The sequence below is a fragment of the Oryctolagus cuniculus genome, chromosome 1, assembly GCF_964237555.1.
Source record: "Oryctolagus cuniculus chromosome 1, mOryCun1.1, whole genome shotgun sequence".
In the NCBI taxonomy this organism is placed as follows: domain Eukaryota; kingdom Metazoa; phylum Chordata; class Mammalia; order Lagomorpha; family Leporidae; genus Oryctolagus; species Oryctolagus cuniculus.
This window is the reverse complement of record NC_091432.1, coordinates 152917794-152931435: the sequence shown is the minus strand read 5'-3', so window position 1 is coordinate 152931435 and position 13642 is coordinate 152917794. Positions and strand designations below refer to the sequence as shown.

At 36.3% G+C, this 13642-nt stretch overlaps 1 protein-coding gene across 8 annotated transcripts in view; it reads left to right on the top strand.

Moving 5' to 3' along the window:
* The window catches only part of VPS13A (vacuolar protein sorting 13 homolog A), a 248013-nt gene that overhangs the window by 147991 nt on the left and 86380 nt on the right, over positions 1 to 13642 (top strand). For all 8 annotated transcript variants that reach the window (XR_011379457.1, XM_051858844.2, XM_017341940.3 and 5 more), the window contains 4 exons: positions 1509 to 1726; positions 2570 to 2802; positions 11607 to 11699; positions 12146 to 12502. Coding sequence is in view for 7 of the 8 variants with exons in the window: in XM_051858844.2 (XP_051714804.1) it covers positions 1509 to 1726; positions 2570 to 2802; positions 11607 to 11699; positions 12146 to 12502 (901 nt within the window). In the remaining variant the exon portion in view is untranslated. The remainder of the gene's footprint in view (positions 1 to 1508; positions 1727 to 2569; positions 2803 to 11606; positions 11700 to 12145; positions 12503 to 13642) is intronic.

Here is a 13642-nt window from a genome sequence, read left to right as displayed (position 1 = left end):
TATGATTATTTTTTGAACTCCATTTCCTCGGTTTCCTATATCTTCACATTCTAGTAGTTGTTATGTTTCTGTTGGGGGCATCATGGTATCTTCGTTCTTGTTTCTTGAATTTATGCATTTTTTTAGGCAGTTGTGGAGTTGATTTTTGTTTTTTTCTTTTGATGGCATTTATGTTTGAGAAATGCCTCTATGGCTTAGTGGAATGTCTGCACTTTCAGTGAATACCAAGAGATGTGTGGTAGTTGTGGGCGAGAAGCTCTGATCAGCGCTCCAGGGTGGAGTGAGTATCCAGGTAGCACCCAGGTTGGGCATGGTAGATCTCAATGTCTGGGTGTTAGCCACCAGTATTTCTGCATCACTGTATGAACTGCACAAATAATCTGCGCAGTCCTCACTATGAGCATAGTTCCGGGGCAGTGACCTGCTCTGGGCAACCGTGGAGCTTCGAGTGTATACAGACGCACTCAGTGATTGTCCAGGGTCCCACCTACACCCTGAACCTTGTCATGTAACCACTGAGTCCCCACAGTCTCAGCACACAAGGCTGCCACACTTGCTGGATGCAGAGATTTCTCTCTACTCTGCCAGCCCATTCTGTCAGCAGAGAGGCAGATGTTCCCCAAGACATCTCTGCCTAGGTGTCTTGATCCTGTGAGGCTGCAGGTGCATCACTGTCTCACATGGTTTCCCAGCCAATCTCAAAGTCAGTGGGGACTGAGGATTTTTCCCTTTCCTAGAATCTCTTGTTCTCATGTGTACCCAAGAGCCACTGGCTGAATGTTGCTCTCTCCCGTCCACCGCGCTAGTACTGCCAAGAAGGTGGTATCCTGTCTCATCCAGTTGCTGTCCACATGCACAAAGTCTTTTGCAGCTCCCACCCACACCCAAAATGGCACCACCCTTTCACAGCCACACAGCAGGCACTGTAGTGGGGAAGCTGATGTGAGTCAAACATGCCCGTCTACTTTCACTGGGTTCATGGGCAACCGCAGCCCCCAGAACTCTACTCCAGACTCAACGCCACAGTCCCACTGTGGCTGTACCACCAGGGGTTGCTTGGTGCAGTCCAGTCTCACCTCCGTCTCCAAGCTGCTTCCCACCCCAGCTCTTGCCTGCTGCAGATGTGCTTCGGTTCATGTTTGTGCTGTGCGTCTGCACCCTCCACATGAGTCCACAGTGTTCCTCTTCCTCTCGTATGATTTCCAGTGCGGTTTTCTTTTCAATTCTCTCCCTGAGAGTGCACCTCCTACACTTTTTTTTTAACTGTTTATCTCTAGGCTGGTGAAGTATTGTCGTTCCCTAATCTGCCATCTTGGAATCCATCAATACTTTCTAATTTATCGGAACAATTGTGTCCCCGAAGTTTGTAAGTTTGGCAGTTCATGAATCTGTCCATGGGACATTACTTCAAAATACTTGAAACGATAAAAGATCTTTGAGTTTTGTTGGTATGTTTACTTATTTGTAAGTTACTCTTATGTGGGAATTGTTGCTGTTGTGTTTTTCAGAATGATAGGACTGACTGTTGGGTTTGAAAAAAAGGACATGATGGATGTAAAGTATAGAAGAATCAGAGATAACTGCGTAACTGATGCAGTCTTTCAAGAAATGTATATTTGTGCAAGTGTGGAATTCCTCTTGACTGTTGCAAATGTCTTTTTTGAAGCATACACTGAAGGCACAGCTTTAGAAACCGGCGTTCAAACATGGACTTCTAAGGAAGGAGGTTAGTTATTGGCTAACATACTTAGTATTAGTGAAATGTGATAACAGCGCTTACTTTAATTAGCTTTTTAGAAGATCAATGTATTAAATCTTTATTTTTCAGAGATAGAAGGAAAACTTCATAGTGTTTTCTGGAAGAATATACAATTGGCTTTTTTCTTGAAGTTGTGAATGTATATTGATTCCATAACATATGACACTTGCCTTGACTGAGTAATTGTACTTTTTCTTCAGTCAGTAATTTGAATGGACTTTTTAGTGGAAGAAAACAAGTAGAAGATTGTCAATTAATGACTGTTCCTTTCCATAATTCAAGATAGTGTTTTATTTTAAATGATTCTTTTTTATTATATTCTAGCTTTTTAAAAAAACTTATGTGAAAGGCAGAGATAGAAAGAGAGAAAGAAAAGAGATCTTCCATCTGCTGGTTCACATCCCAAATGGCCAGAGCTGAGCTGGTCAGAAACTGGTAACCAGGAACTTCTTCCAGGTCTTCTGCTTGGGTGCAGTGGCCCAAGGACTTGCGCCATCTTCCTCTGCCTTCCCAGATGCCTTGGCAGGGATCTGGTTCAAAAGTGGAGCAGCTCAGATTTGAACTGGCACCCATATGGGATGTTGGGTTTGTAGACAGCAGCTTAACCCACTGTGCCAGGAGGCTGGCCTCTATTTCAAATCTTTATTAAGAGAATTGTGGTAAATTCCTTTGGGATATGATTCCTTTTTGTTTGTTTTTTATTTAAAATGAAATAACTTTTTCTCACAAATTATTCACAGGTAATATATGCACATATAACAATTATTTCTAAATTTTAAAAAGATTAATTTGCTTATATTTGTATTTTAGTGCCTGTACAGGAATCAGAGAAATGGGAAGTTAATATTATTATTAAAAATCCTGAAATAGTCTTTGTGGCTGACATGACAAGAAATGATGCTCCTGCTTTAGTCATTACAACTCAGTGTGAAATTTGCTGTAAAGGTGACCTGGAAAACAACACAGTGACTGCTGCCATTAAAGATCTCCAAGCAAGAGCATGTCCATTTCTTCCAGTCAAGAGAAAAGGAAAAATCACTACTGTGAGTAATTAGTTATCTCCTTAATTATAAACTATTTTGGATTTAGTATAGACCACTTTAGGAAACAAAAAAAAATTTTGCTCTGTAAAATACCTTTCTTGCTGCTTGGAGAATGTATTTTTAAAAATTTTATGCTGTGTTTTAAATTTATTTTCCTTATTTATTTATTTATATAAGGGAAACAGATTTCATATGTAGAGATTTAAGAGCATGATGATACTTCCCTTTTTCCATCAATGCTACCCGCTCTTCTTCCTTTCTTATTTTTCCTTTTATGACTTTCCATGACTTTTATGACTTTCCATGACTTACTTTCAGTTTACATTATAATCACAAGCTTAACCCTCCAGAAATAAGACTTCAACAAGTAGAAAAACCACTGTTCCTCAAGGGTATAGACAAGGGCTATAAACAATAATCGAATCTGCTCAATTAGAGTACATTTTTTTGTATTCTGTGTATTAATTACCACAAATCAGGGAAAACATGATATTTGTCTTTTTGGGACTGACTTATTTCATTAAGCATAATGATTTCTAGTTGGATCCTTTTTTGTTGTGAAAGATAAGATTGCATTCATTTTTACAGCTGAGTAGGATTCCATTATGTATATATATCACAATTTCCTTATCTAGTTGTCAGTTGATAGACATCAGAGTTGATTCCATATCTTCCTTATTCTGAATTGAGCTGCTATAAACATAGGGGTACAGATAACTCCTTCTGCTGATTGCATTGACTTTAGGTAAATTCCCAAGATAGGAATGGTTGGTTTATATGGTGGATCTATTTTCAGATTTCTGAGCAATCTCTAAACTGCCTTCTATATTGGATGTACTAGTTGACATTCTCACCAGCAGTATACTAGGTAGCTTTCATCCCCATAGCTTTGCCGATGTTTATTTTTGTTTGATTTCTGTGTGATAGCCATTCTGACTGCAATGAGGTGAAACCTCCTTGTAGTTTTCATTTGCATTTCCCTGATGGCTAGTGATTCTAAGCATCTTTTCATGAGTCTGTTGACCATTTGTAGTTCATCCTTTGAAAAATATCTGTTCATAATATCTGTTATAATATGTATGTTATAATATGTTATAATATATATGTTATAATATCTGTCCTAATATCAAAATATCTGTTCAAAATGTCTGTTCATATCCTTAGCCCCAATCTTAACTGGATTGTTTGTTTTGTTGTTGTCGAATTTCTTGAGCTCCTTTTATATTCTGGAGTTGAAACTTGTTTTTATTCTTTCACATGCTCCTTATTATTGTTTGTATTTGTGGGAACACTCTCACTAAAAAGTTGGCTTGATCTGGACACTTTTTAAATAAGATCTTATTCTGACTTTCTAACTATTTTGAATGGAAGCTGCTCTTTGCCCTTTAAGATTTTTGTACCAGCTTGCTATGTTGTTTCAGTTTTAATAATTTAAGTTTTCTCCTCTCATATAGGTGTTTTTGCTCAGATGAAGTATTTTTGCTTGTCCTCATGTAGCTTATTTGACCTTCAGCAATTTCCAAGTTGATGTGCTTACATTTGTATTTTACTTTCTAATAACCTTGTGGTCTTCTTGTGCTTCATAAAATTTAAATTTTATTTCTTCAAAGATGTCTTACTCCCAGTAGTCTTATAAGCCTCGTAAAAATGTTTAGACTTCTAAAGGAAGCAGAAGTATAAATGTTCTAAATACTATCAATATAGACATATAAACTGTGATTTTTTTTAAAGATTTATTTTATTTCCTTGAAAGTCAGTTACAGAGAGAGAGAGAGAGAAAGAGAGAGAGGCCTTCCATCTGCTGGTTCACTCCCCAAATGGCCACAACAGCTGGAGCTGCACCAGTCTGAAGCCAGGAGCTAAGAGCTTCTTCTGGGTCTCCCACGTGGGTGCAGGGGTCCAAGGACTTGGGCCATCTTCTGCTGCTTTCCCAGGCCATAGCAGAGAGCTGGATTGGAAGTGGAGCAGCCAGGACTCAAACCGGCACCATATGGGATGCCGGTGCTGCAGGCCATGGCTTTACCCGCTATGCCACAGTGCCGGCCCCAAACTGTGATTTTGTTATAATATTGGAGAACTTTAAAAAGTTTGTGGAAAATGGAATTAAAGAATAAGTTTATTTTGGTGCACAAAATTTTGAAATCTATGTATGTGAAAGCTCTTCAAAAAGTGTAAGGAGGCCGGCGCCGCGGCTCACTAGGCTAATCCTCCACCTTGCGGCGCTGGCACCCCGGGTTCTAGTCCCGGTCGGGGTGCCAGATTCTGTCCCGGTTGCTCCTCTTCCAGGCCAGCTCTCTGCTGTGGCCCAGGAGTGCAGTGGAGGATGGCCCAAGTGCTTGGGCCCTGCACCCGCATGGGAGACCAGGAGAAGCACCTGGCTCCTGCTTCGGATCAGCGCGGTGCGCCGGCCGCAACGGCCACTTGGGGGGTGAACCAGAGGAAAAGGAAGACCTTTCTCTCTGTCTCTCTCTCTCACTGTCCACTCTGCCTGTCAAAAAAAACAAAAACAAAACAAAAAGTCCAAGGAAACAGCATACTTTGAAAAAGCTGTGTATGGATTTCAAATATGTCCTGCACCAAATTAAACTTATTTGCTAATTCATTTTCCCACCAACTTTTTGAAGTATTGTCTTACAGATTTTATTAGGATATAAGAAAGACTGTTGCCCTAGTTGACAAGGCTGCTGGGTCATCATTGAGAAAAGGCAAGAAATCAGAAATAAAGGGCATGCTGATTCTGCTTCAGGTTATCACTTAGAAATTTTGCCTGTACTTCTTTTCATATCCTTTTGGCTTGAATGTTGCTGTATGACCACACTTATCTGCAGTAGAGGTTGGAAAATGTGTTCTTTTCTAAGCTACCTTGTGCTCAGATAAAACTGCTATTATTGTAGAAGAAGAGTAGAACAAATATCAGCTGATAACTAGAGGTCCTTCACAGAGGCCACTCAGATTTTTCCCTTCATCTACACGATCTGTACTTGTCTTTTTGTTTACCCTTAGAACATATTACACCTTCTCCTCAAGCAATATAATTTCAGCTCAGGTTCTGAGACCTTAGATTTTCATTGCTGGATCTGTACATAGCTTCACTTAAAAATCTATTTTTTTTAATAAGAGTGTTAATTTTTTTTAGATTTATTTATTTATTTGAAAGAGTTACACAGAGAGAGGAGAGGCAGAAAAGAGAGAGAGAAAGAGAGAGAGAGGTCTTCCATCTGCTGGTTCACTCCCTAGTTGGCCGCAATGGCTGGAGCTGTGCGGATCCGAAGCCAGGAGACTTCTTCCAAGTCTCCCACATGGGTGCAGGGGCCCAAGGACTTGGGCCATCTTCTGCTGCTTTCCCAGGCCATAGCAGAGAGCTGGATTGGAAGAGGAGCAGCCGGAACTAGAACTGGCGCCCATATGGGATGTCAGCGATTCAGGCCAGGGTGTTAACCCACTGTGCCACAGTACCGGCCCCAACAATCTATAAACTAACAGAAAATAAGCTACTACTTTTTAACATACAAACACACACACACACACACATATCTTACTACCATGCACACAACCACTATATGATCATCTCATTCAGAAACAGAAAGAATGGAAAGCACTTGGTAATCACTAATCTATACCAGTTGTCATATCATGCTGACTGGAATTGTGAAATTTTTAAGCTTGTAGTTTTTAGCCTAAAACTAAATTTTAAGCTTTGACAATGTAGTAGGTTCCTCACTTGGCTTGTCTTTTCCCTCTGAGAAGTTTTTCTGTGCCATTATCCTCTGTAGACAGATCTGAAATCACTGTCTTCTTTTTTAGGGTAACTATACTATTTTTCAGGGCTTAATTCTGAGCTGAGTTGGTTAAAATTGTTTTAGCAGTTTAAACATGGCAGGCTTTTGCATGCCAGATACTGGTTTCTTTGGCAATCCTTAATCTATTAAACATTTTGTTTCTTCTAGGTAGTTCTATGTGTAAGTAACCACAAATGGAACTATTATTTATTTTATTCATAGTCATAGTGTTTTTTTGCTAGACAAGCTATTTTAATATTGTATTTGCTAATTCCTTGTTCTGCCTTTCCTTCTTTCACTTCAAGTTAGTGAAGAATATTTTAACAATTGATTTTGGAGAAGGGTGATAGGTGACATCTGTGATTTTATTTTTTTGCAATATATTGGCTCACATGGCTTTAACAAGACTGTATATAGGAATAATTGGAACCATGGTCTTATCTCTTGCTAAAGCTCTTCTTTAGGGTTTGACTAGTGTACTTTTCCTGATTGTATTTGCAATCACTAGAAAGTGGAAGCTAACATACAACAACATTCTAAATATTCCAAGTCTGTCTGGCAAAACATTTTGGCTTTTTTTTTTCCATGCCAGAACATGGTCTGCCTTCCCTTTAAGTTTTTGAACTATTTTTTATAGCAAGTTTAGGACAATTGGCTTTATATTTTTAATATGCCTTGTCCATCTAATTGCTAAATCGTTTTCAAATATTTTTATTTTGTAGCAGTGTCAAATTTTAGGTGTGAAATTTTGTATTAGTTAAGATGTAAACTAGGCTCTATACTAAGAATACCCCACTCTAAACAGGAAATCATGGTAGACCTGCATGTTTTTTCTAGGAACATGGTAAAATCATTATGGTTTAATATAGGGAAACCAGGCTCTTTTTATCTTGTTCTACTATACCTAGGATATAACTTAACCTACTTGTTCAGATATTTTAGAGGGAATATTCTCATTTTTGCTATCTGTAGAGTATAAAGTTATTTCTGACTTTATTTTATTTATTAGAATTTTAAATATTTTTATGTATTTACTTTTATTGATTTGAAAAGCAGAGAGATCTTCCATCTGCTGGTTTATTCCCAAATGCCTGTAACAGTCAGGGCTGGGCCAGGCCAGAGATTGGAAATCCATTTGGCCTGCCACATGGGTGGCAGGGACTCACATACTTGAGACATCACCTGCCACCTCCCAGAATGCACATTAGCAGGAAACTGAATTGGAAGTGGAATCAGGACTTGAACAGAGGGACTTGTATGGGATGCAGGCATCTTGAGTGGTGTCTTAACCGCTGTACCATGATGCCTGCCCCAATAAAATTTTTGAATAAATTCCTAAATCCTAAGAAAATAAAAATTATTTTGTATATGTATATTTTAAATCTATTATTGATTTTTTATCAATTTATCTTATCCTAAACTATTATAAACTTACATGTACTAATTTTTGGTTGTTAGATTTTTAAAAAATCATCTACAAAAGTTACTTTCATGTTTTGTTCCCTAAATGGCAAGAAGAATCCATTTTCATTTTATTCCCATGCTTAAATAAATTGATACTATTATTATGTTTAATATTTGCTTGTTTTTTTTTATTTTTTTTTTTACAGAAGATCAGTTTAGTGTACATTAAGTAAAGATTTCAACCGTTTGCACCCCCATAGAAACACAAAGTGAAATATACTAATATTTGCTTGTTTAATATTTACATATAAAACCTTTGGTATGTTGAGAAATTACATCTTTCATACCTAGGGGCTGACACTGTGATGCAGTGCTTTAGGCTGTCCCCTGCATGGCCAGCTTCCCTTATGGGTACTGGTTTGAGTCCCAGATGCTCCTCCTCTGATCCAACTCCTTGCTAATGTTTCTGGGAAAGCAGTGGAAGATGGACCATGTCCTTGGGCCCCAGCACACATATGGGAGACCCAGATGAAGCTCCTGGCTTTGATCTGGCCCAGCCCCAGCCATCACAGTCATTTGGGAGGTGAACTACAGATGGAAAATATCTGTCTCAATCAATCTCTCTCTCTCTCTCTCTCTCTCTCTCTCTTAAATCTGCCTTCTGAATAATAAGTAAATCTTTAAAATAATAAGCTTTTCTATACTTAATTCTGAAAGAATTTTGATCATGACTAAATGTAGAATCTTAGTGTGTATTTATTGGTGTCTGTTGAAAGAACTACAGTTTCCTATAGTATACAAGCCTTGTGTGTGTAGGTTAATCCTAAATTTTAAGGTATTTTAATTTGTTTATATATTTCTTTTGCTAAGGATACCTAGGATTTTATGATAGAACATAACTGGACTGGTTGGTAGGCTTCTCAGTGTAAATTACATTTGTGCTGATACCTGAAGGATGAGTAGTTATTAGACTGGAGCAACAGGAGTCACAGGAATGTGTTGGGTTTTAAAATTTTATTATTAGAGACAACTCCCATCTGCTAGTTTCACCCCCAGTCACAACAGCCGGAAGAGAAGAGCTAGGAGCTAGGAACTCAATCCTGGTCTCTCATGTAGATGGTGGGAACCCAATTACTTGCGCTTCTCAGGGTCAGCCTTAGCAGGAAGCTGGAATAAGGAGTCAGATCTCTCCCAGGTGCTCAGTGTATAATGCAGGAACCCGACATCTATTTTAGGAAAAAGGAACAGCCTGTACAGAGAACTTGGGCTCCCAAGAACCCAAGTTCCTGCCATATTATCCAGTTACCAACATCTATAATCATATATTCTACTTTTTGTCTTGTTATTCAGTGGTCTTCATCATGGGCCAATAAAATATAATAGCTTTCGTGGGCTTCTGTTCATTTCGTATAAATGCTGGTAAGTTAATTTCACAGGGAAGCAGTAGCAGTATCAATAGTAAAAATGAAAGTAAGGGAGTAATATAGTATTGAAGTAGGAAGAAGAAAAATAAAATGATAGAAATAGCACTAAAAGCACGAAGGAAATAGTTGGAGGCAACAAAAATAATACTGGTAGGAAAAAAAATGCACTTTAGGAATGGTTTCTATAACATTAAGTTGAATTTTGTGAATTGTCTTATGGAGAACTTGATTGTAACACAGCTTTGGCATGAGCAGGTTTACTGTTAAGGACCAGCTGCATTATCTGGTACCAAATTTCCAGTGGAATTCAGATTCACGTAATCTATTGAATTTTATTCACGGAGGGTATCCTAATAGAGTAATCCTTCATTTTGCTGTATTGAACTGTCTTAAAATTTCCTGTTTCAAACAGCTACATTACTTGATTGAAACAATTAAAAAAAAAGATTTTCACATTACAGGGAAATTTATATATATTTGTACTTTCTTGTTTTTGCTTTCCCCAGGGAAAAGATAACACAAATTTTATGTTTAGAATCTAGACTTAATTATTATAATATAGTTAAATTTTTCTGTTCTTAGTTTATAAACAATTTTTAGACTGAATTAATAAGTCAAGTACTAACTCTTCTTACTTATTTTTTAAAATAATGGTAGATTGTGATTACTTTGAGTAATGGGTTTAAATGTCATTATTTTCTTTTTTTTAGATGTCTTTTTGTATGTGTGTGTGTGTGTGTGTGTGGTAAGTAAAATTCTAAGGTAGCCGCTAAGATTTCTACCTCCTTTTATGTGTGCACTCTGTAGTCTTTTCCTGGCTGAGTATAGGTAAGCAAGACCAATATGATCAGGACATTAATCAGTAGACTGAGTCAAGTCAAAGGGAGATTTTTCTGGATAAGACATTAGAGTGAGATGACTAGAAGATGGTCAAACATCAGAGATGGCTCTACTGCTGATCTTGAAGGTACAAACTGCCTTATTATGGAGAGGGCTATGTGGCAGGAATCTCTGAGCAGCCAGTAGAAGCCAGCTAGCAGGCAAATGAAAATTGCCTTACCTTATGTATTAAAAAGAGAAAAAAAGAAAAGGATGACTTTGAGGGTGAAAATGAGAAAATGGTTCACAGCTTTTAAACCTAATCAGGAAATTCATTTGCCTGCTGGATTTCAGAATTCTTGGGATAAGTGGCTGCTTTATCCTTGTGTTTACATTTGAACAGGAATATCACTCACTGTTATCCCATGTCTGTTCCACGTTTGTATATTGGGGGCAGATAACTTGACTTAGCTTCCCAACAGGACAAAAAATGTGCCTCAACAGCTGTATTTGATGCATTATATCTAGACATCTAATTAGCACCTGAACCTGATTGAGAATTTAGACTTTGAAGTGATCAGAGATAGGTGAGATATTTGACTTTGTACTATAATAGTACGGGATTCTTGACAGCCTTATGGGAATCATTGAGGGGCTGAAGGGAAGAATTCGGCTTATTACATTTAGGGAAAATTCAATGCACTTATAATTAATTAGGGAATTATTTATATAATTTTTTTATTCTTTTGTAGCTTTACCTGTGTAGATTAACTTATTTCACTTTTGCAGTGAAAAAACATCACAACAAAATTTTATTTTAGTACGTAAAGTCAAATACAGAATATGAGGATACTTCAAAGAACTCATGGAAAATCCAGAATAAAGATTCGTTTTCCTCAGGCTACTCATATGGGTACAGAGCCATGAGTAATTGATGTATCAGTAAAGTCCATTACACGAAAGGAAAGTTAAAATAGAAGCTTATTGTGGTATAAAAATTTTTGAAATCCTCGCAGTTTTTTCATAATACATGCTTTCTGTTAACTTTTCTTCAAAATTCCCAGTATATATGGATTTCAAAATTTTTTGCACCAAAATAACTTGTTCTCTTACTCTATTTTATACAAACATTTAGGAGTATTGTCTTAAGTTTTATAGGTTAGTTTTGGATATTTAAGAAATGTTTCTATTTATTTTTTATTGCTAATATTTTTGTTAACACTTCCTTTTTATTACAAATAGTGATAATAAAGAGGTTGATATTGAGTCATTTAATACTTATTTTTACTGATTTGCTTATTTATTACTAAGAAACCCTTTAGTAGGATTATTTTAATATTTAAATATTAATTTAATGGTATTGATTTTTTTCTCATAGGTTTTGCAGCCTTGTGACTTATTTTATCAAGCTACTCAGACAGGTACGACTCCACAAGCTATTGATATATCAGTGAAATCCTTGACACTAAAGGTAAGTTACAATCAAATCATTCTATCATAAAAAATTCATGAGACCTAGAAACAAGGAGTTATTATAGTAAGTCTTAATTGTTAAATAAGCAAAAAAAAAAAACTTTTGTTTTTGAAAATATTATTTACAAAATGATATTGTTAATATACATTTTATCATGAATGTTATTGTATATTTAATTATTTGCATTTAACTAGTTTATTGGTATTTAACATTTATATATATAGTTGAAATAATACTTGATCATTTTAATATGAGATTAAATATTTTAGCACGTTGAAATTAATAATGGTAATTAAAATTTTTTGTATGTAGCACATCGTATCTTCTATTTTGTGGTGATAATGTTAGTAGATTATTAATTCCTCATAATTATTCAGCAATTAGGTTTAACAGTTTTTGAAAGTAGCATATGTAATTTTTTAATTTAATTTTATTCCATTTAGGTTTCACCAGTTATCATAAACACCATAATTACCATAACTTCAGCACTTTATGCAACCAAGGAAACCATTCCAAAAGAAACTGCTTCTTCCATAGCACAGTTGTGGGATAAGAAGGATATAAAGAATTTAAAAATGTGGTTCCTGGAAGAATCAAATGAAACTGAAAAAATAGCTCCCACAACTGAATTGGTACCCAAAGGAGAGATGATAAAAGTGAACGTTGATTCTATTTTTATAGTTCTTGAGGCTGGAATTGGTCATAGAACAGTGCCCATGCTTTTGGCAAAGTCACGTTTTTCAGGAGAAGGCAAAAACTGGAGCACACTAATAAATCTCCACTGTCAACTTGAACTAGAAGTAAGTAGATAAAGCATTTTTATGGTTTTTAATGACAAATAATACAATATCTGGGATGTTTGGGGAATATTATTTATTTAAATTAAGCTTATTGTAAATATTATATTTGCTCAGAAACTTAGAAGAAAGCTTATAGATTTATGCCCTTGAATAGTTGGTGTTATGTGTACATTATTTCTACTTTTAGAATACATAGTCATATTAAATTTGTTATAATGCATTATATCAACTTAAAGGTAACATGGCAGTAGACAAGTATTAATTTTAAAATTCTCATTTTTAGGGATTGAATTTTAAGGGATTGAATATTTTTTATTCCAATTTTTTTTATTTATATAAAAGGAACAGTACAGTTTTAAGAACATAATAATATATCTTACCCTAACCTCCTTTCCTCACTCCCACCTTCCTTCCTACTTCCTTTCTTCTTTTTCTTTTAATTTATGCAATGACATACTTATTTTTTTTTTTAAGCAAAAAGACTCTAGTTTATTGGGAATATAGACAATGGGTATAAACGATAGTTGAATGGAAAAAATGACCATTTTAAAACATTCATAGGGGCTGGCACTGTGGCATTGTCGGTAAAGCTACTGCCTGTGGTGCCAGCATCCCATGTAGGTGCCGGTTCAAATCCTGGCTGCTCCACTTCTAATCTGGCTCTCTGCTATGGCCTGGGAAAGCAGTAGAAGATGGCCCAAGTCCTTGGGCCCATGCACCCATGTGGGAGACCTGCAGGAAGCTCCTAGCTCCTGACTTTGGATAGGTGCAGCTCTGGCCGTTGCAGCCATTTGGGGAATGAGCCAGCAGATGGAAGACCTCTCTCTATCTCTGACTCTCTGTAGCTCTGCCTTTCAAATAAATAAATATCATTAAAAAAATTCATAGACTAAATTTCTGGATATATAGATAATATAATCTTGGTATAAGGAATTAGAAGGATATGCCTTATGCTTTTATATAATATTGAGTTTTTAACGCTAATGAAAGTCCATTAAGACTTTTCAGATTTTCATAAGAGTACTTTAAACCAAGTTTAAGTTGATATTATTTGGGAAATATCTGAGCAAACATATTTTACTTTGGAATTTATGTGGAATCTTTTGAAGTGTACCGTGGTTTAAATTAATAATATACTTT